Source organism: Cyprinus carpio, chromosome B1 (assembly GCF_018340385.1).
Source record: "Cyprinus carpio isolate SPL01 chromosome B1, ASM1834038v1, whole genome shotgun sequence".
NCBI lineage: Eukaryota > Metazoa > Chordata > Actinopteri > Cypriniformes > Cyprinidae > Cyprinus > Cyprinus carpio.
The window spans coordinates 19,428,459-19,450,144 of NC_056597.1; the positions used below are offsets into that span (position 1 = coordinate 19,428,459).

The 21,686-nt window shown below is 37.3% G+C and overlaps 2 protein-coding genes across 2 annotated transcripts; one reads left to right on the top strand and one right to left on the bottom strand.

Annotated features, from left to right (window-relative positions):
• Window positions 1-1,946: 1,946 nt before the first annotated feature.
• Window positions 1,947-16,362, top strand: zgc:112980 (uncharacterized protein LOC503706 homolog). Its single transcript, XM_042716943.1, has 22 exons — window positions 1,947-2,032; window positions 3,182-3,322; window positions 3,449-3,567; window positions 3,889-3,994; window positions 4,080-4,173; window positions 5,934-6,090; window positions 6,185-6,374; window positions 7,557-7,679; window positions 7,771-7,824; window positions 7,900-8,019; window positions 8,220-8,378; window positions 8,829-8,882; window positions 8,977-9,019; window positions 9,871-10,084; window positions 10,802-10,881; window positions 12,125-12,232; window positions 12,336-12,416; window positions 13,764-13,868; window positions 14,043-14,164; window positions 14,244-14,366; window positions 15,794-15,842; window positions 15,956-16,362. Coding segments are annotated over exons 2-22 (2,166 nt in total). The 5' UTR covers window positions 1,947-2,032; window positions 3,182-3,320; the 3' UTR covers window positions 16,019-16,362.
• smcr8b (Smith-Magenis syndrome chromosome region, candidate 8b) lies at window positions 16,033-21,270 on the bottom strand. Its single transcript, XM_019088175.2, has 2 exons — window positions 18,331-21,270; window positions 16,033-16,809 (listed from the first exon to the last, which is right to left on the bottom strand). The coding sequence occupies exons 1-2, from the start codon at window positions 20,904-20,906 to the stop codon at window positions 16,392-16,394; spliced, it is 2,994 nt and encodes a 997-aa protein (XP_018943720.1). The 5' UTR covers window positions 20,907-21,270; the 3' UTR covers window positions 16,033-16,391.
• Between the last annotated feature and the right edge of the window lie 416 nt (window positions 21,271-21,686).

Consider the following 21,686-nt stretch of genomic DNA (forward strand, 5'->3'; position numbering starts at 1 on the left):
ATTCCATCAGTAATTGTGGCAGATAAATAGGGGATGATTTTTTTTTAAGAAATTGGGAAGCACCCGACTTTATGCTCATTGAAATATATAAAAAGAGAGTTGCAAGTGTGATTGTTAGATGTTCTGCAGGCGTCTCGGCTTTGTTGTTTTGACCAATAAACTTGTTGGCTTGAGAGATTGTTTTGAAAAAGAGAGAAGACTTTCTTTGACGACAGGAAAAAGGATTTTCTCTGAACTGAGATGTGAAGATTTTCACATGATAAATCTCACTAGTTGATGTGCATTTTGGTTGGAGAGGGAATGTATTGAATAGGTCTACATTTTTTCTTAATTAAATTCAACATTAAATTACTTTTTTGTAATGGTAGATATTTGCAGAGAGTCATTACATTTTAATTTTTTGTACATATATATATATATTACAAGATACTGTAAATATATCACAAAAACATAAATATTTTATTTAATCAGTGCTACTGGTGCCAATTGTGTATTTTTGTATTGATGATTTTGTAATATATTTTGCATAAAATGAAATGAATTATAATTGAACTAGGGAATGGCTGACAGTGTTGACACATCGGGTGGATTTGAATTTTATTGTGCATGTCAAAACTGGTTTGGGCAGGTGGACAAACTTTGGCCCAGTTTGAGATCAGTTTGGTGGTTTTCACACATTTTTAGGCTAATTAATTAACAAGCCAATCCCAAGTGTGCAGGATCAGATTTTAAGCCTGAATAGTTTTAGAAATACAATTTAGCACCGGAAATAAGAAAAATTAGTTTGCACTAAAACAACTTCTATAAGCTAATATATCACTGGACATGTACCAGACATGTATGTTTCTATATTACATGAATATATTTCACTTACATGTACTCCTTAATCCAAAAGCTGTTGTAGAAAATCTTCTCTCTTTGTCAAAAAACAAGGGCTCAAAAAGCCAGACTTTATTGGGCTAGACAACTAATCCACGTTGCACAATATGATATCTGACGACACTTGCATCTCACACTTTTTTTCTCAACCAATGATCTGGTTGCAAGTATGCTTTTGTTTTTTTTGTTTTTTTGTGGAATCTCCCCAATATTCCCGGCACAGTCATTTCGGATTTATACATGCAGTGTCTCTAACTGCCTGAAGCTATTATACAAGTATTCTCGTTAAAGTACATTTTGTTAAAGTATGATTCATTTTTAACTGTATATAAGTGTGAGTCAGATGTTCCGCATCTCGACTTTGTTGTCTCTAACAATAAAGTCTGATTTTGGCACCTGGAACTTCTCGACTCAAGAGATTTTTTGAACAAAGAGAGAAGATTTTCTACAGTAACTTTTATAGGATTAAGGAGTAAATGTAAGTGTTACATCTTCATGCAATAGCTACATGTCTGGTACATGTTCAGTGACTTGTGTCATGAAAAAAATTCTAAATGTTAAATGTGAGACAGAGAGAGAATAACCAGTCAAAAGATTTGTAATTGGTCTTTTAATTCTTAGAAGAATGGTCAGTCCAACACACAGAAGCTCTGTAGTGAGAAAGACAGAAGGCAATTCAGCACAGTGTTTTTTATACTGATAAAGGCTTTCCAAGGATACGCTTTGATCTTCTCAGATTAGTTCTAACCAGTCGTAGCCATTCCTCTGTTCCTGTGCAAATGGAAAATAGAATATAAAGAAAAATATAGAAATTTCCATAACACTTGAGAGTTCTTTTTTTTAAAGAGAGAGATTTTCTACAACTATTAAGACACCTTGAAGTATAATATCATAAATATATTAATAATACAAATAAATAAATGAATAAATAATAATAATAGTTATATTAGGCTATTCAAGAGTTTGAGGATGAGCCAAAAAAAAAAAAAAAAAAAAAAAAAGAGGTAGGAAAGGAGGAGACACCTGTGAATGAGGTCATTATGAACTGTGTAAACCAGAGCTGCAGTGCAGTTGAGATTGTCTAATGTTCTGCCGTTTTGACCTTAAAGTCAGATTTGGATTGTGCTGTTTTGAGTTATAGCGCAACACGAGGGTAAGCGCAATTTTTTTTTTTTTTTTTTTATCACTAAAGACACATTTTCTGTTATGTTGTCAACCCCAAAAGTTTGCTGTGTTCACTAAAGTTGGCTATCCTGATCACGTACTGGGCGATTTTATTTTGTTGTTGAAACTGAAAACGATGCATGTTTGATTGTCTGTCTGGGTCTGTGCTGTTAACAAATATTTGACATAGCCTCGTGCGGAGGGTGAACGAACTCCAGGAGGGAAGTGTAATCTATAACTAACTTACGCACATCGTAAATCAGTCTTAAATCCATAGACCAGATGGGTGTCATGTCATAAAACATTTTTAATACGACTGAATTTGTATTAAACGTGATCACAGTTTAATAAAAACACTGTAAGTTATTAATTATAACGCTTTTATGTCCACGGTTGTTCAAAGAACGAATATATTACATACAGCCAGCTAGAAAAGAACATTTACATGATCAAGGAACATTATCACTGACTTCTAGCGCGAGTTTAAGACCACTTTAAATAAGTCCCGTTATAATGAAGCTGTCTGGAGTTTGTGACTGTGAGAGTGCAAGATTGAGTCTGCGAGCGAGCGAGCGCAGAGCGAACAAAACTCGTTTCAGCGATGACTAATCTAAACGCCTCTGATTGGCCATTGCGTTCATAAGCTCAACACAGTCGTGTGTGATTGGTTAGAATGCTCAACGCTGTAAAAACAAATATAAAGAAAAATGTGGCAAATTGAGCAGATAGAAATTCAATGCAGCAATCGACACTTTTCATATCATAATATTTTCATAATATATTCGCGACAGCCGTAATATATATCTAGTTTAATTGTGTTACATTGTTGTTCACTCTGGTATCATTTATGGCCCAAGCCCCCATTAAATTCTCTCCTGTGTCCAGCACACGCCCCGTCTATGCATAGCTTACTTAAAAGTCTTTTTCTAATAGTTTTTCTTTTTCGGTTCTTTTTCTGTACTTGCCATGATTTGATGCGTCTTCCTGTTGAATTGTTCTCCTGTCTGGGAAGTTGATTCATTTTTATAATTTTATTTTGTCACTATTTCGTTGTCATGTATGTTTTTTAATATGCTTATTTAATACTATCACATTCTTTTTGTAGTTAACCTTTTTATGTGGATTTTTTTTCTTGGAGTGGGCGGGTTTTGGAGAGCTTTTGGGCTGGAAATCGTCGGCAACGCTGACAACATTTCCGGTCATTTCAGAGTCACGTGATCCAGCTAAAGCGCCAAACTTTGAACGCGCGCGTTCACCGACGGTTCATTCGATAAAACATGTATGTTCTCTGACTAAGTAACAAAATCTTAATCTTAAAAGTTTTCATACGAAACGTACACAATGCCAGCCGAGTCATTTTGATATCAGAGGTTGTTTCTTCTCTGTTGTCTGTCGTGTTTTGTAGGACGGAGCATAACATACCTATAATCATTTTGAGCGATGAAGATGATGATGAAGGAGACTTTTTGAGGAGCCACAACGACTCTTCGGTGCTGATCGTTGAAACTGAGAGGAACGACGCAGGTGATCTGCGTTATATTTGTATTTTAACATGACACAAACAAAACTAACGTTAAATGTTACCATAAAAGAACTACGTTTTTGGACTAACGTTATATGTATCATATGGCAATACCATATTGTCTTTTACATGCTACAGAAATGTCACTGTGTATGTGTGTGTGTTTGAGACTATGGTAATAATATTTTTTTTCCTATATCATGGTAGTACCTCTTTAAAGTTCATCACAGTACCATGGTGTACCATAAATACTATGGTATATGAATATAGTAATCCTTCAGTAGCACTGTCATATCTCTGTTCTATCTCTTTGTTGATCTCAGATGTATCTAAACATATTGAAGAGTTGGACGAAGACTTGGCCATCACATACTCCCAAACTGCAACAGTGCTTCCACACGCGAGATATGACTGCACCCTGGCGTTCTGGTCAGTAAAGCAGCGAGGCGACTCTTCTGTGAAGGACTTGTGTTGTGTCTGTGAGTGTTTACGTGCTTTTGTGTGCTTGTTCTAGTCGAGCAGAGCAGGACGTTTCAGGACCGCTGCAAGATAATGCAAAGCACTGTGATCAGTGTTTCTGCTATATCTGTGACAAACTGGCATCCACGGTGAGTCCACTGGCTTCTAACCTAGGGTTTGTGTTAGTGCATGAAACTTGTATGCAAATGTCAGGTTGTTACGAGACATCAGAAGGGAAAAAAGCTAATTACATTTTTGCATGGAAAAAGTGAGTAATTTTTTGGGTCCATTAGCATGTTTTGTGACCTAATTTAAAAATCAGCAGACTTTTCGCTTACAGTTTTATTTATAATGTGAATTCAGGCATACTACTCTTTGGCCGTACTGTTTTTTGCATACTATTTATAGTAGGGAAGTATTTAATTTTGGACACAGTGCCAGTTGCAGCTTAAACTGTTATGTAGTTTATCTTCTTGCTTTCTTTGTAAAGGTGATGAACTGTAAATTAGTGACGTATATAATTTTTATTTGTACCACAAAGTGACTGGTGCAACCTGATAGATTCTTAATATAACGGAGCTACTGAAATGAAACTGGAAATTCACTTGTAAAATTAAAGTCATTTCAAGCAATGGTAAGATTATCAAATAAGATTGATCTGGGCTCGTGATCCAGAGTAGTATCTTACAACTGAAACATGCCTCAGAGAGCTACAAAAATGAGCTCTGAAGTAAAACAGTATTAACTCAGTGAAATCATTCATATTAATTTATCATTGAACCTAAGACTCTACAAGTGTATGGGATTAACCAATGAACAGATTATATGTACACTTTTTGGTTAAACTTCATCCACATTGATCTTTCTAGGCATCTCCATAATAGACTTATCTAAAATATGTGAATAATTTTTAATTGAAAACATTGTATCTGACTCCCTAGACTCTCACCATGACTACCGACCTTGACTACAGAAAGAAGCATTATTTACACAGCATTTGCTGATTAAACTTGAAACATGAGAGACAGAATAGAGATAAAAAGAACAAAATATCCATGTCTTCTACAAAGCGTGGGATAAAATGAAGGGGCCTGTGCTCATAAGTTATCTGAGGCCTTGCATTTGAGTGACTTAAAAAAAATAGACTTAAAAATCGAACCCTTACATGTACTGCATGACCTCATTTGGGCAGCGACCTTCTTGAAACCTTTGTCTTCCTCCTTTAATTCCTCTGTAATAAGCATCATATATTGAGTAGGAATAAAGCTAAGGAGTATATACAATAAAAATATTGATTTACACCCTTGATTTATGCATATGTCAAAAGCAAAATGTGTGTTTCATGATAAAGATTTATGTAAGATTCTATGTAACTTGTGTAAAATTAAAACCATCTGAATTAGGGCTGCGCGATATATCGCATGCGACAAACAAGCCCATTAAATAAATAAACACCTGCCCCCAAATACAGCTAAATCGCCGTCACCTGCTTTCAAATGGAGCGGCATTTAATAGACAGAGCCGTAGTTCACTGACAAGCTGATGAATTCATCGTTCATTATCGAAGGCGATTCATCTGCGATAATAAACACGATAATGCGTAGCTTGTCAGTGAACTACGGCTCTGTCTATTAAATGCCGCTCCATTTGAAAGCAGGTGATGGCGATTTAGCTGTAATCAGGGAACCGGCTTTACTGACGAAACCACTGCCACCATCCACCACAAATCTATGGAAATAATGACAATATATGCAATGGCATTGATTGAATGCACTGGTTACTGGTTTTATTCTCGCTGTTTCCAGGCTATTCTACACGCAAGTCTTGGTTTGTTTTATTTTGGCCATACTTGCTGATTTAGTACATACCAGGCTAAAAACAAGTCCACTTTTGTGTTTGTATTTAATAGTGCGAGCTCTGGACCATCCCTGGGATCTGCCACTGTAATGCCCATAAGCACAGTGTCTACTGGAAAGCCCTCCGTGACAAGAGTCTGATGGGATTTCTGCATGAGTTGAACTTCACCTTTGACCCACTGGATATGGATTCAGACCTACGACTTGCAGGTATGTTTTCTCACTTGACTAAACTGTAGATTTATTGTTTCCTAGTCCCTTTGCCAGCCTAAATCTTTGACTCATTTGTGTGTTTATCTGGTAGAAACTTCACTGCAGAAATTTGCTGGTAGTTTGGCAATGAAGTATGCAACTTTTTTACTGGGGTTTGAGAGTCCCAACCATTCAGCGAACTGTCGTTGCACCTGTCACCGCAACAATAACAGCAATACACAGAGTCAAACCATCGGATGTAAAGGATGCTATCAACATCACTTTAAGATGCTGGAGTATGAGTGAGTGGTTCTTCTTTATTATTTTCAGAAGTTGCTTTTTGTATTTTGCTAGTTAAATTATCGTAAAATTATTAAATAAACCAAATTGTGAGGGAAAATAAATCTTAATTTGGAAATTGTTACAGTTTTAAATTATGTGGGTGGAATTGTGGAAATTGGTTTAAGGATTGTATTTTGCATAAGAGAAAAAACTAGTTTTAAATTGTGTTATTATGGGAGCAAGATTTTATCAACGTATGGTCAATATTAGGTGTGTGTGATGCCAGTTAAACTTGCCAGTTAAACATTTCATTTGCGTTCTGTTATGACATGCACTTTTTCTGGGCGAATATAGACTAAAAAGCCTGTCAAACATAAACTCAAAAACAGAATAATAAAACATTCAAATACTATAACGCTGAAACTGTCAAAAACACACAAGTTTCACATATACTAGGGCTGCCCCCTAATAGTCGACTAACTGTTAGTCGACTAGAAGAGGCTTGGTCAACGAAAATTTAAATAGCTGCAGAAAATAAATAAAATAAATTCCACAGGATGTGGTGGGGTCACACAGTCCATGGGACAGGTCATTAATTACCCGGTCTTTGTGGTAATACAGTACTTCGGACAGGACATCCAAACGCTCACCTATCATTCTTTGACCTCAAATATGACTTTTCATCTGAAAGATGTATGTAGAAGCAACTTTACATGGCCGCTCAATCTAATGTTAACCTAGAAAAAGTGCGCTAGTCAAGTGTGTGTGTGGAGTGTGGAAGCTGAACAGTAGCTCGCACTGCACTGAGGTGCTGGTGCGCTCACTTACTCTTAAAATACTCTGTAATTTTTGCTCATACAGATAAGAGTAATGCATCTTTTGAATCTGTAAAAACTTTGTGTGCACACTCACAATAACAACTAAATGTTGCGCTTTCTGCCGTCTGTTTTTATTATTACCTAAGGCGTTGTTTTTAAAATGGGGAAATTAGTTTGGCTGTACTACTAAGACAACTTGCAAAATAGTAAAACCAACATAAAAAAGAATCATGATAAGATCATGACTTTCCTGAAAATAAAAAACGTGATTTTTGCCATACCTCTAACCAATAATAGTGTTTCTTGCCAAACAACACTAATTATAATGGTCAAATTCTTTAATCAGTGCTTGCTATACTAAAATGGTTCTTTTTGATTTTGCAGTTACACTGTTGTGAGTCAACATATCAAAATGTTTTTGAATGAAGCAATGAAAGGGAATCCAAAGGCCTGTGTTGTGATGCTGCTAGGGGCTATTAAGCTTTTCGTCAGCCACACGACTCCTGGGTAATGAATTTTATGCTATTGCGCATTCTGACCCGTCTTTACAATGTAATGTACAATTACAGCTCTTAGGTGTGTTTTATCTCCTTTACAGAATTATACAAGCTGCTAACACTGTATCTGAAACAGTGTCAAAGCTCCTGTGGAGGTAATGCTACAAACAAAAGTTATTATGTGTGTTTACTTGGAGTTTACGTTTTCTTAATCTGTGTTTGTCTTCCAGATTTATGACAAAAGTGTGGACGATTTTAGTTGGCTTTGATTTTTCTGGCTCTTTTATAAAGCAGCTGGAGACTTTCTACCACAAGCTTCCTCGGCCTTCAAACTGCACATTGCCAAAAAGGTACCGCCTCAACATCACTGGCATTTGGAAAAGCTTTATATTCTGGAATATTCTGGAAAAGAATATTTCATCCAAAAAGGAAATTCTAATCATCATTGGCTACCCTTATGTTGTTTCCTAGTTTAAAGTATTTGTTGCTAATGCACTAATTGTTCAGTTGTGACCTGCAATTGATTTTTTATTTATTTTTTTGGCTGCAGTCTGAGTGTGCTACCTTGGGATGATCCCTTGCTCTCTGCTGTGATGAAAGGTCAAAACATCACTGGAGAGAGGCAGGCCAAAGGTCGAAGGCATCAAGTCTTGTTTGAACCTCTGGTCGTGATTCAAGCAAGAGTCTGTAAACTTCAACAACAAAACAAGTAATGCTTCTTCCTTAGTGTACTTTTTATGCTTTGTTTACTATTAAAGTGCTCTTCATTTATTTGAATGATATGTGCAATAAATCATATAGGCCTGCAAAGAATCTTCATAACCAAAGCTCAGCAGTTGTCGGATTCAAATATCAGTTTCTGTGCATATTTAAAACAAAAGTCTTTTTTTTTTTTTCTCACTAGGAATAATTAAAAAAAAATACTACAATGACCAATAATAGTGAAGCAATGTTCCAGAGATTTTCCCTTGTAAACAGCACAGAAAAATAGTTTGGAGATTCTGTGTGGACTAATGATTATTATTTGAGTTTTGTAAGTGTCATCGCTGTAGCCCTTGCCAACTCTTTTAAAAAAAAAAAAACAAAACAAAAAAAAAACATTAATCTACCCTTATATTATTAAAATTACCCTTAAAATGATAATCTATATGTTTCTTAGGTACCGTGAGCTGGCTCGCTATCTCAAAGTTGTCAAAAGCATCAATAATCCCACGTGAGTTACAGCTGCATGTCATGAATATACATTGAGTTATATACTCTATTTATGGTCCAATCTTTCATTGCATTTCTGTCTGTCTGGGATTTAGGCTGCAGAGAATGAAAGACTTGGTTCCCCTCTACCTGTGCAAGGTAAATTGAACTAAAGCCATTTCCTTAATTGCTTTTTACATTGCATTTTCACAATTCTACACTCCTTTTCAGGCATTTAAAAAAGTTCACCAAAAAATTTCTTTAAATTATGGAGTTTCCTAACTTATTGATGCAAGGGATTTGTGGCCAGTATGCAAGGACCTGTTTCCTAAAATATAGGGCCAGATTTACTATTAGCTTGTGCCAGCGCAAACCCTCATTCATATTAAAAAAATACTGTCAGGATTTACTAAAGACACAGAGTGGAAAATTAGCAATGAAAAGGCGTGGACACAGTTATTTTTGCGACTCACCTTATTGAATATGCATTTGTAGGAGTATACCCTTTTGATCAATAAATTTATGGGAGAAGAGTATTTAAATGATAACGCAACACGATTTACTAAGATTTGCACTTGTCAATTCACTGGTATTTGTGGCATTATTTATCGCCCCAAAAAAGCATGTCTTAAAGCAGGTGGTAATTTGCGCTGCTCTTGGTAGATTGCGCTGGTCATTATTGAAATGAGATGTCATGTCTGTGTTCTTTAATGTGCACCTTGACAGTAAATTACCCACAGAATTTTCCCCTTCCATTAGTGCTTTAATGGAATTATGCTCTAATGCTAATTCGCCCTGTTGAGTAAATCTGGCCCATAATCTTTATTAAAAAATACATTTATTTTTCTCTCAAAAAAAAAAAAAGAGGAATTGCAGTGGTTGTGGTCCCCAGGTTGAAAACTCCTTTGCGTGTTAAATTATGCATAATGTTTGAATATAATCAATTAATGGAAAAGTTTAAAAAAAGTGATGGTGAAAATGCCACTTGAGTTTTATGTTTGTGTGTTTAGGATGGTGACTACAGTGGTGCAGTCTGCCACATGTTATCACTAATGCCCGGTGCCACATGCCATGCTTCCCGTCTCACACCTCAACAGTTCAGAGCTTATCTGAGAATTCTCACATCAGGCCATGCCCCTGATGTAGCACAAGAATTTGATGCAGGAAATGGCCATATGATCATACCTGATCCTTTACTGAGCACTAAGTGGACACCGATTGAAGGTAGAGAATTAACAGCACTCTTATCCTCTTGTCAGAAACATACACAGAAATAAAGTCTGATTCCAGCCAGTAGGTTCAGATCATATGAGCTAATTACCATTGTGTTGCAAAAGCACTTAAAGGAATAGTTTAAGTAGAAGTTTAAGAGTAAAATGTAAGAAACACTGACAACTCATAATAGTTTATGTACGTTTAAGTAGCAGGTGTATTCAACTGGTTTGTTGAGGGAACATGACTAACCTAGGGACAAATGTGACATTTCACCCTCTGCTAACAAATAGGTATTGACATTTTTTAATATCTTAATATTATAGGGCTATTATTTACAAAGTAGGAAAGCCAAAGAATCTTAAAGGGTCTGCCATCTTTGTTAATATCAACCCATATAAGGAAAAACATGGTCATTTAATATAGAAATGCTGTTTGACATGAATATACTTTTCCTGTGTTTAATCCATAATCCTATTCAGTGAGGAAAATGTAGCTTTACATTTGCACACTCGTTTCTCAGGTCAGTAGTGAGAGCAGAAAGAACAGGATTGTAAACGCTGCTGATTTGCAGCTTGACAGTCACTGATCACTTAATTTCAGATGAAAGTTTTTTTTTTTTTTTTTTTTTTTTTTTTATTATTATAAATGAGAGGTGACATTCAAATGTAATGCTCAATGTGATTTTTTTTTTCTTTCTTTTTTTTTTTTTTCCTGTACTTTCAATAGGTTCAAATTCATTCAAGATGATAGAGGTACTGAAGTTTGCACTGAGGGTTCTGGACTGTAACACCATTGTTTTTGCTGATGTAAGTAAAATGGTATATAATGTTATTTTGTGTAACTTAATGTTTAATGTGCAAAAGCTCAGTTGACTTTTGTATCTCATCTGAATTCAATACCATTTTATTTATATTTATTGATGGCCACCAACATGTATTTTGAGTTTGTTAAAGGGGTCATATGATGCGATTTCAATTTTTCCTTTCTTTTTGGAGTGTTACAAGCTCTTGGTGCATAAAGAAGATCTGTAAAGTATAAAAGACTAAATTCTCAAATCCAAACACACATTCCTTACAAGGCATAATACTCGTCCACGCCCCCCTGAAACAGCTCATTCTAACACGCCCCAACATCTCTACGTCACTATGTGGGAAAATTTGCATAACGCAGCCCAGATGTTCACGCAAAGAAAGAAGGCTAACCTTTTATTCTCGTTGTAGTATTGTTGTTGCCGCTGCTGCCATGTGCTGTGTGTTTCACTGTGAAAGTGAAACTACTTTGTTTGGCCTTCCAAAAGAGGACGATATCCGCTTCGTCATGCCTGGAGATGATCCGTGCTGGTCGCTGAGGAAATACATCAACTTTGCACTGTGGATCGCCGGATCGGCTTTCCAGCCCGGGGCCTTAAGCTCCTTCCTCGAATCCACTGGCCGCGCCGTTCTCAGTCAAGGCCGCAGTGTGTGATGCTGTTTCGTTGAGAAAGCGAAACTACTTTGTTTTTGCCTTCCAAAAGAGGACACGACTAGAATTCATGTTTATATCATATTTATAATGGTTTTTATGTTTGTCTCGTCGCTCCAGCCGGACAAGGCATCACAGTATGTTAAGGGGTGTAACATTTCCGTCACATGCTTGAGGTATTTGGCCAATCACAACGCACTGGATAGCTGGCCAATCACAGCACACCTAGTTTCTCAGAGAGATGAGCTTTGTAAAAATCGACGCGTTTCAGAAACCACAAACGCATTTCATTACACCAAATACACAAAATAATGTTCATTTTAGCAGCATCATATGACCCCTTTAACATCAATTTGTGTATTTAGTTTTTTTCCCTTGCATACTGAATGTGTGGCAAACAGCTCGGGTCATCGTGATACAGTATTAAACACCAGTTAGACGCTACCTATCATAAAGTCATTGTGATTTTTGTTTTTTTCTTAACTCTTCATGTGTGTTGGCTTAGTACTCACTGGCAGCTAGAGTGTGTTGTCAGAGTCTTTTCAAGGTCTGGCTGCTTTTATAATAGATGTCTCTATATGTTTTTAGTCGGAAACATGGGTGTATCTGCTCAGCGTTGTCAGTTCTAATTTTACTACTCCAGATGGTGTTCCTGTTGGTGCATTCTATGCCGAGCCTGATGTCACCTATCAGACGGTGAGAGGAGTGTGTTTATTTAGTGTCTGTCTGGATGGGAAGAGGATTGGAAAACATACTGAGATGTTATGATGGAGACTGATAGTTGTTTGTTTCTGCTCAGGTGACCAGAGATGCTGCTAGTGCAATTCTTGAGGAGTTGACGACAACTTCCCGTATACAGATCCCCAAAGCCTTTGAGCGTGTGAGTTTTAATGAATTAAATCTTTGCAATTTTTTTTGTCTTAACCTCTGGTTTATAATGATATTTATATGGGAAATTACAATATCCAAGGTTCGTACGGTCATGAAAAACCTGACAAAGTCATGGAATTATAAAGCAGCAATTTCCAGGCCTGGAAAAGTTTTGGAAAAATAAATAAACCCAGAACGTTTTGGAAAAGTCGTGGAAATCTATTTCACAAATCTCTGTATAATAGAATTGTTTAATCAGGTCCTGGATTTTGGTGCAGGATTGCGCATATATCCCAAACTTTTATTCAGTTTAGCATGTAGGTTAGATGCTAAACCATTTCGGTACAGTTCACAATTCTCACTTGCCTAATCAGGTCATCGTCACAAAAACATATTTTTTGCTTGCTTTTTAAACCATTAGGCACTTGGGCACTCCAGAGGCAGACTTCTGTGCTCTTAGTCGCATCCAAAGGGTGCGTATAAAGCTGAAACTGTTTCCAAAACTAAATTCAGGTCCTGAGTTTAATTGAATTACGCAAATAACAATATTCAGTGATGGGATATGTTCTCTGCGTGGAGTAGTGTCTGGCACAATCGCAGCTTGTACTTAAAACAAATAGAAAGCAAACAAATAGCGTTAATAGGCATTAATTTTAGTTAACATGATAATTTGAACTGATTTTTTTTATTCTTATTGTAAAATAATGGAACATTTAGGTCATGAATTTTTTTTTCATAAGCATTTTTTTTTTTTTTGTAAAAATGTGCAAGATCCATGAATATCTATAAAGCAGGGTGTCTGATGCCCATTATAATTCTGTCTCTGTCATGTTTCATTTTATGTTACAATGTTCTCATAGTTATTTTGGAAAAATAGAAAAATATACTTTGTTTTGGTTCAAGCTGTTTTTTTTTTTCTTGATAGTGTTTATTTAATACGAAAAATGTCAAAATCGAGAGACTTTGCCTCCTCATTTCAGAACAAGCAAACATTGTGTAATTTTATATATATTTTATTAAAAAAAGTTATACAAACACAGAGTGTCTCATATGAAATCCCACCTCCCCCCACATTTTCAATTGTTGTACTTCAGTGAAAGGTTAGGTTTTTGTACATTTTTTTGATTAATACATCAAAAGGATAACTAATGCAGGTTTATTTTTACAGGCTGCTTTGTTCATGTTTACAGAGGGTGTCAGTAATTCTGGAAATGACTGTGTGTGTGTGTTTATTTGATTTGATTTTAATTTATTTCATTTTTACCCATGCTGCTGATTCTGAATATGCCTGACATGTTATTCATAGTTTTTGGTTATTGGTGTAGCATGTAATGTTGATTTACTCTCTTCCCATTAGGGTTATCCTGACCAGGCTAGACTGCTGTTGGCCACTCAGGCTTTGGTTCTGCGCATCTTCCACTCACAGCTCAAGCCCATCCTCGGCATCATCATGTGTTTCAAGGTGCTTATTTTCTCTAGTTTTTAGTCAACATGAGCAAATTCAAACTTTCCATTTACAGCTATGAACAAAAATAAGAAATGCTGAAGTGTAAGTATTGTATCATCCCATGTTAAATTCAGTAGTCCTGATTATGTGCATGCTCTTTTGTGTAACTGTTTGTACGTTTGCCTTCAGTTCAACCGTTGGGCGCTCCGTTGGTTCTTCTACAGTCTGCTGGTGAGGCCAGATGTGCTGCACTACCTCCTTTGCTGTCTTCTGGAGGAACTGTCTGATGAGCGATACCAGCTCCTACAGAGGTAAGGGTGTGTGTTTGTACACATTAACCAAAACAAAAAACGTCATGTTAAGCACGAACATGCTCTATATCGGTTTCAGAAAGTGGAGCGAAACAGAACATTCCCTGGTTGCGTACTTCCTCTGCATGTACTTCTGGGAAAACAGCATGGTTCTGGACCTGAACACCTATCCCACCAATAGCTTGCTTGCCACTTGGAATGAGTAAGAAGCAGCAGTCCATCACTATAGTATAGTCCTAAGTCATGTAATTCATGCTCTTTATTACATAATCATCTAGATATCTCGAACATACTTTAGCAAAAGAGTAGGGATGCACCGGTTGACCGGCCATAAATCGGAACTGGATGGTTTTTGCTTAAAATACGCGATCGGCAATCGCCCGGTTTTTGGTCTTTTTTGGCCGATTTTTCCGGAAGTGCGCCCGTGTGCACAGACTACACTGTAATCATTCGCTATCATGTCATTTGTGTGGAAGTATTTCGAAATCTGTGCGCAGGACACGGGCAGTCATTCAGAGCTACATGTCTGAGGCACAGATAGCAGGAAGCGAACAGCTGCTGGTGTACTGGCGCACAAATAAGAGCCCCTTTACTGCACTCGCTGAAGCTGCGCGAGCGTACTGTACCTGTCCGCGCCCTACACAAGTGGAGATAGTGAAGCGATGTTCAGCTCAGCTTCTCACGTGTTGGATGAGAAACGAAACGGACTAAACTGTGACAAAACTGAAATACTTTTTTTTTTTTTTTTTGTAAAGTAGAACTTGCATAGGCTACACGTTTGAAAAGCCAGAAGTAAATGTCAGTTCTGTATAAGATGATTATTTTTATTTTACCTTAAAATTACATCGACTTAATTTGATTTAAAATTCACCTGCTGTAGCACACTGAAAAAAAGTGTTTCATTCATCCAATTAATTTTTTTTTAGGGTAATGATTCACATCTATATGTTTTTAACTTAAGCCAATAGTTATTTTTCATTGGCTCAAGTAAAAAAATACAGATGTGAATCACTACCCTATTTTTTTTTTTTTTTAATTGGATAAATGAAACACTTTGCATCTTTGTTTTATTCGCACCAACATGATTTTAACATTTTGGAATAATGTATTTATATAGCACACTTTTATTTAGTCTCACTGGTAAAGACCTTTTTTTATTTAAAACCAAATTTAAAAACTAAAACAAATACTGAATGCTGATTAAGAAACATCTTCTTGAATGTGTGTTGATTGTGTTGTTTGGATTGAAGAACTATGCAGTTGTCGCCTTTAATTTCACATGGTTACAGTTAATCTTTTCATTTAAGGCCAGTTCTATGTAGTTTAAACCCAATTCAAAAACAAAAGCTAAATGCTGATGTCTGTACCATCTCAGGCTACTAACTGTCCTTCTTTCTTGTTTGTTGCTTAAAGAAAAAAAAAAAAATCGGTATCGGAATCGGCCATGAAAAATCATGATCGGTGCATCCCTACAAAAGAGTGTCATAGATGCATGAATATTAAGAGGCGGTTTCTAATGTTAAATTGCTTTGGATGTTTTGGATATTCCTGATTTACATTTATCCAGAGGGATAACTTGGGGATTGCCACTATAATGCAATTTGCAAATGCGCTGCGTTTGATTTTTAGATCGCACAACCCCTGGCAGCTAAGCTTGAAACTGTATCTTGAGTGCAACGTAAGAATATTTTCTATTAATTCATGTCCTGGTGTAATGTAAACTTACAAATATATATTTTGCTAAATCTTAACTTGTATTTTAAAGATGAGCTGCTCTTCTCTCTCTTGCAGGTGGCCAAACTTACTCCAGAAAAACGTAAAATCCTGCATCTGATCCAACAGCAAGGAAAATAAGTCTGACCAACATCCTGTTTTAAAAACAAAAAGTTTTAATGTACATACAGAGTGGATTTAATGTTTTCATAGATTATAAGTGGCATGGCAGTTGGGATTTTTTTTTTCCCCCTTTGTCCAGGCTTTTGTTTTCCTTTTTCTGGGAATTAATCAGTATTTTGCAATATTATGTGCAATTACAGAACTATGATCAATATCTGGTTGATGTTAAATACAAACAATTGGATTCCACAACAGAACGATATGGCATGCGGATAATGTAAATATACTGTTATTGCTGGGCAAAAGCACATTTTCATTTGAAGGCAATAAAAGCTAAGCATAACTACTGTATAGAACACAAATCATTGGCTAGTTTGTGTGAATGACACTTTCACAGTTTGAAAATACAGTTTGTGGTGTAGCTGAATCTGAGGACATTAGGTGGAACCTCCATGAAGTGCAGTTTGATGAGTTCAGATAAATAATTTAAGATTTTCTTATCATCCCTGTGAATTTCAGAATGAAAACATTGTGTCCATGTACTTTCCCGAGGCCTGCTGGGCGTATGGAAACCATGTGAAAATGTCAAAAGGAATGCTGTGGAGACAAGCTTGCTTTGCACACTTTGAGCAAACATGAAGTAGGTGTTTCCACGTTTAAAGTGGCTCCTTGGTTCCACCAGCAGGTTGAGAAGAGTACCACTGTAGACTGGGCAGCGCAGTGTCTTTTGATCCACATCTAGAATGCTGAGGTATCGGCTGTGATGGCCCAGGCAGTGAGGCATATTTGTGTAAGTAAAACAGCACATCCTGAGTAAAGATACAAAACAAACAGTAAAGATGGCATCATCTTGGCTAAACGTCTATGCTGTTTTTATCTTAATGATAGTTGTTAAAATTGTACCAAAAGGGTGAGGAAGAAAATACTAAATGTTTAAGCTACATACCAGAGGCACTTAACCCTGCACCTGAAGGTCTGCTTGATAAGTCATGAAATATTGACCTTCCATTCTGGATCCAAGCCTCTACTCCATTTTAAGTGCTTCATTTATAGCACAACTTGGGGATAGTTCACCCAAAATTGAGAATTCTGTCATTACTCCCCCTCATGTCTTTCCAAACCTGTAAGACTTTTGTTCATCTTTGGAACACAAATTAAGATATTTTTTGATGAAATCCGAGCTAAGAGCTTTCTGACCCTTCATAGACAGCAATACAACCGACATGTTCAAGGGATAGAAAGGTAGTAATGACGTTGTTAAAATAGACCATGTGACATCAATGGTTCAATTGTAATGTTATGAAGCTACAAGAATACATTTTGTGTGCAGATAAAGCAAAAATAATGACTTTATTTTAAATTTGTGCTCCAAAGATGAACAAAGATCTTAAGGGTTTGGAACAATGTGAACTTTCAAAAGTTGCCCTGTGTATCATCAGCATTAAGCTGTTTTCTAAAACTCTTGGGCCTGGTTTCACAGACAGGGCTTAGACTAAGCCAGTATTAGGCCATAGTTCAATTAGGACATTTAAGTAATTTTTATAAACGTGTCTTAGAAAAAAACACTAGTGTGCATTTTGAGACAAAAAGGCACTGATAATATATTAGGATCAGTCTGAGCAAGTTTCTTTCAGTTGAAACAGCTCAGAATTAGATTTTAGTCTGGCATTAGGCTTAAGCCTTGTCTGTGAAACCGGGGGTTGGTGTACTACAGTTTCCACTTTCCAGACACCAACCTATTTTAATGATTTAGAAAAAATGAATCCCTAACTGGCCAACTAAGATTTCAGGTATGGAAATAAAGATATTAAGTAGTACTACAGCCAACAAAGAATGAACGTTAGCACTGTTTGTGATTTGGTTGTGTGATCTGAGAAGGGATTATGCCAATCCCCCAGAGGACCTCAGATGATGCCAACCCTCAGACAACATACAAAACTACCAAATTTTGCTGTAAGTTTGATCGAAACACAATCATTTCTGTTAGTAGTATTCACCGTCTGTTTGATGACATTAACTGCTTGATTTTTACCGTACATTTCTGCCAGATGGACATTAACTTGAGATCACCACTGATAAGCTATTACTAAATATATAATGTAGAAACTTTAATTTTCTGTAAAGCTGCTTTGCAACGATTTGCATCGTGGAAAGCGCTATACAAATAAACTTGAATCGACTTTAATAAGAAAAAGTGTTTTGACCCTTATCCAGATACCTTCCTGCAGAGTTTACCCACAAAATTTATGCATGAACTAGCTAATCAAGAAATTTGGTTTCCGTTTGAAATCTGGAAGGTAAACATGTTTAAGATGCATAGTAGATGTTACCTGTTAAAGCCGATAAGTTTCCAGTTGAGCAGGTCAGTTAGCTGCAGCGGCGTTGAAGTCCAAGGCTGAATACCATCTCTGTATTTACTCAGATGTGGCATGTACACAGACAGTGCTGTAACCAGCCGTCTCACTGCAGCCTCCTCGCTGCCTAGTACTACTAAAGTTCGGCCACACAGAACGCTAAACACTGCATGCACTGCAAAGGGAAACTGTCGCAAGAACTGCAATGCTGCTCGCCCTACTCTGCCACGTCTCCGTCTGGTCCCACCTTCTCTTTTATTCCTTGGAAGACAAGTAGGGAAAATTTCAGAGGTTGTAGAGGCAGTGGTGCTCCGATAGCTGAAGCAGTCTGACAAATCATCAGGTACTATCCGGTAGGGCTCATCTAACAATGAGAGAGGGATTAATTCTGATGCATGACAAACATCTTGGGAGCTTGACCGACTAAGGGTCATAGTCATAGGACAGTCAGGTGGGGTTAAGATGACCGCAGGATAAAAATCTTGCAGCTCCTCCATACAGGCGCCTCCAGGGACTTCATTTCCCTCACCGTAAACACACTTAACTTGTTTGTCCTCTTGGTTGTGAGATATGTCTTTCTCATCAGTCTCTTGCTCTGGACTTTCCTCATCAATTGCACAAGGGTATGAAGCACGCAGGTCTTCTGGTAGGATTGATTCCGTTGTGCAAAGAACCTCAATGCTGTCTTCACTGCAAGTTCGTATGGTAGTTACTCTCCCTTGCCTTGGACCTTCCAGCATGGCTGTAGTGGACAAAGGTGGAGGTCTAAGCAGTGCTGTATCCATTAGTATATTTGAACCCTGGGATCTGAAGGACTTCTCTGTCCCTAAGACCTCAATACTATCTCCACTACTAATACTGGTCTTCATCAAAGCTGAAACGCACATTTCCACATTTTCTTGGCAATCTGAAGCTGAAACTACTCCCCCATTTTCCATTTCAGTCTCCCCTGCAGAGGATGTTAGGGGTCGGTTATCCTCGGCCGGGGTATTTACAGAGCTGGGTACAGCCGGAGATTGGCTAGATCCACCCAGCTCTAGTTTGATTGGCACCATTTCAACGCAGGAGACATATGACTCAAGACTGACAGGTTCACTTAGAATTGATGGTGCAGGAAGAAACGAGGGTTGTTGGACTGAATGTTGACCAGCTATTCCAATCTGTAACCCCACTTCCTCTTCCAAGTCACATGGATCCTCAAATAAGAAATTGGTAGATTTGAGGTTGTGGAGAAGATTGCGGCAAAGTTGCTGTGAGTAGAGATGGCAGGCGTCTCCTCTGAATGTCTTCTCAATGGAGTTCAGTTGCTGTAGAGCCTGTTGGTGGAAGTAGTCATCACACAACTCCTCGAGAGTTTTCAGACGCTTGTCAAATCGGCAAGATGAAATGTTTTTAATCGGCTTCAGAGAATGCGAGGGTGTGTCCGTGCAAGGAAAAACATTACATTCTAGCACTGGCCCAGCAAGCTGACCGTGCTTTAAATCATCCAGGTCAAACTCGAAAGAATGAGGAAGGTCATCCGGTTCATAAGGAGAATATTCAGAGTCTCTAAGCTTCCTAGTTCGGTAGCAAGTGACCTGTTTTAGAAGGCTTTTGTATTCCTGAATGGATTTTTCTACACTGGCCAGTTCATCACCTTTGTTAGCCAATGGCGTTGGGCAAGATCCTTTATCCTGCTTGTTCTTGCTTCTTCCTCCAAATTGTTCATCTCTGTCATACGTTATACATGACCTATTCCCTTTTTCACACTCTACTTCTGCCTTTCTTGAAATCTCACATCTGCCTTTCCCTTGTAATTTCATTTCATCTTTATGAGATAGTGATTTCTCTTTCAGTTTCACATCTAATGTAGGTATACCATTTAACATGCGTTCCCTTTCATTGGCGCACATTACAGATGCATTATTTAACTCTCTTTCTATTTCTCTATGTAACATGACTCTTGTATACTCCAAATCTCTCAGTTTTGTCTCCAGTTCATTTGCAAAGTTCTTCCTGTTTCCTGTTTTTAGACATTCAGAGACTTTGGAGAACTCTGCGGAAAGCTGCTGGAATTGCTGTATGATTTTATTCTCATCAGACGACACATAGGCAAGGCAGAAAGGTCGCACAAACCCTCGAGCCTCCAGGTCGTAGAGCGTAAGATGGTGCACATACGCAAACGCTCCTTCTCTAGAATCCCCTAAAACTACCTTTGAGTCTTCTACAAAGTTCAGTTTCAAAGAGCCACAACCTCCCGGGCCGGTGAGCGAGGTCTGATAGTCCACTGACATGATCCGAAGGGAGAAGTGGTTCAAATCAAATGTCCCACAAGCCTTGGTTTCAGAAGGAACAGTAAGCAAAGGCTGGGGCCCAACTTGCTCCGAAAACTCTGATAAAAGGATAAAGTCCTTTGTAAAATTAGCTCCAGAGGTCTTGGACCATGGGGTGGTGTCCCCAGTGTAGGGATACAAGGGAACAGCCAGTTCCTCCGGAAGTACTGATGGGTCTTTGACTACTTCACAGAAATCTGTTTCTTTAGTGAAAGCCACCAAGTCTGGAGAACTAATCATGGTGGTAAAAAGTTTCAAATGCAACAGGGGTGTAAAAAATATTGTGAAATTATACTTTAGTTAAAGGACCATGTCAAAACATTTCCACATTTAATTATGATTTTCATAATGTCTATTACCACCACAGAATGAAACCTGTCTTGTTACATTTAATGTTAATTTTCATTGATTCAGCAGCATCTGATTTATAGTTATAGATATATTTACATTCAAGTTAAGTTTGTCAATTTTTCACCAATAAAAAATAAAGCAAGTGTTTAGGTCAACTACTATATGCTGTGATTGCTGAAATCTCCTCACAGGACAACTGGACCAGTGTGGAAAAATTTTATGGATTTAAATTATTATTGTTTTTTTTTTTTTAAGATTTAAGCGATGATAACCTATTGCTATTAATAAAAAAAAGTCTTGATGTATTTAATCGTGAAACTACAATAAAAAGTTTTGAAATACTAATTACACACAATAATATTAAAGAAAACTTATCACTCACATACTTGATACACGCCTGAAACCGGCACCACAGTGCTGTCAAAATAGCTGTCCTGATCCAGTGCAGGAGGTCTAGTTTTACAACGTATTTCCAGTAAACTGTGATCTATCACCGCATTAAAAGAGACCAAGTACTTCAAAACCACAACAAGCATGAAATGATCAAGTTCACACCGATTTAAAAAAATCACATGCCTGACGCACTATACAGACCATGACAAACGCAATGTCATGAAACCTGACTAACGTTAGTCAATTCAGAATAATACTCGTATAAATGAACTTGCC

Coding starts and splice junctions, on each gene's coding strand:
- smcr8b (XM_019088175.2), bottom strand. CDS start 20,906: ATGATTAGTTCTCCAGACTTGGTGGCTTTCACTAAAGAAACAGATTTC. Junction 16,810..18,330: donor AAACTTATCGGCTTTAACAG/GTAACATCTACT, acceptor ATCTTTACTCAG/GATGTGCTGTTTTACTTACA.
- zgc:112980 (XM_042716943.1), top strand. Junction 3,995..4,079: donor GACTGCACCCTGGCGTTCTG/GTCAGTAAAGCA, acceptor TGCTTGTTCTAG/TCGAGCAGAGCAGGACGTTT. Junction 14,367..15,793: donor TTGCTTGCCACTTGGAATGA/GTAAGAAGCAGC, acceptor TTTGATTTTTAG/ATCGCACAACCCCTGGCAGC.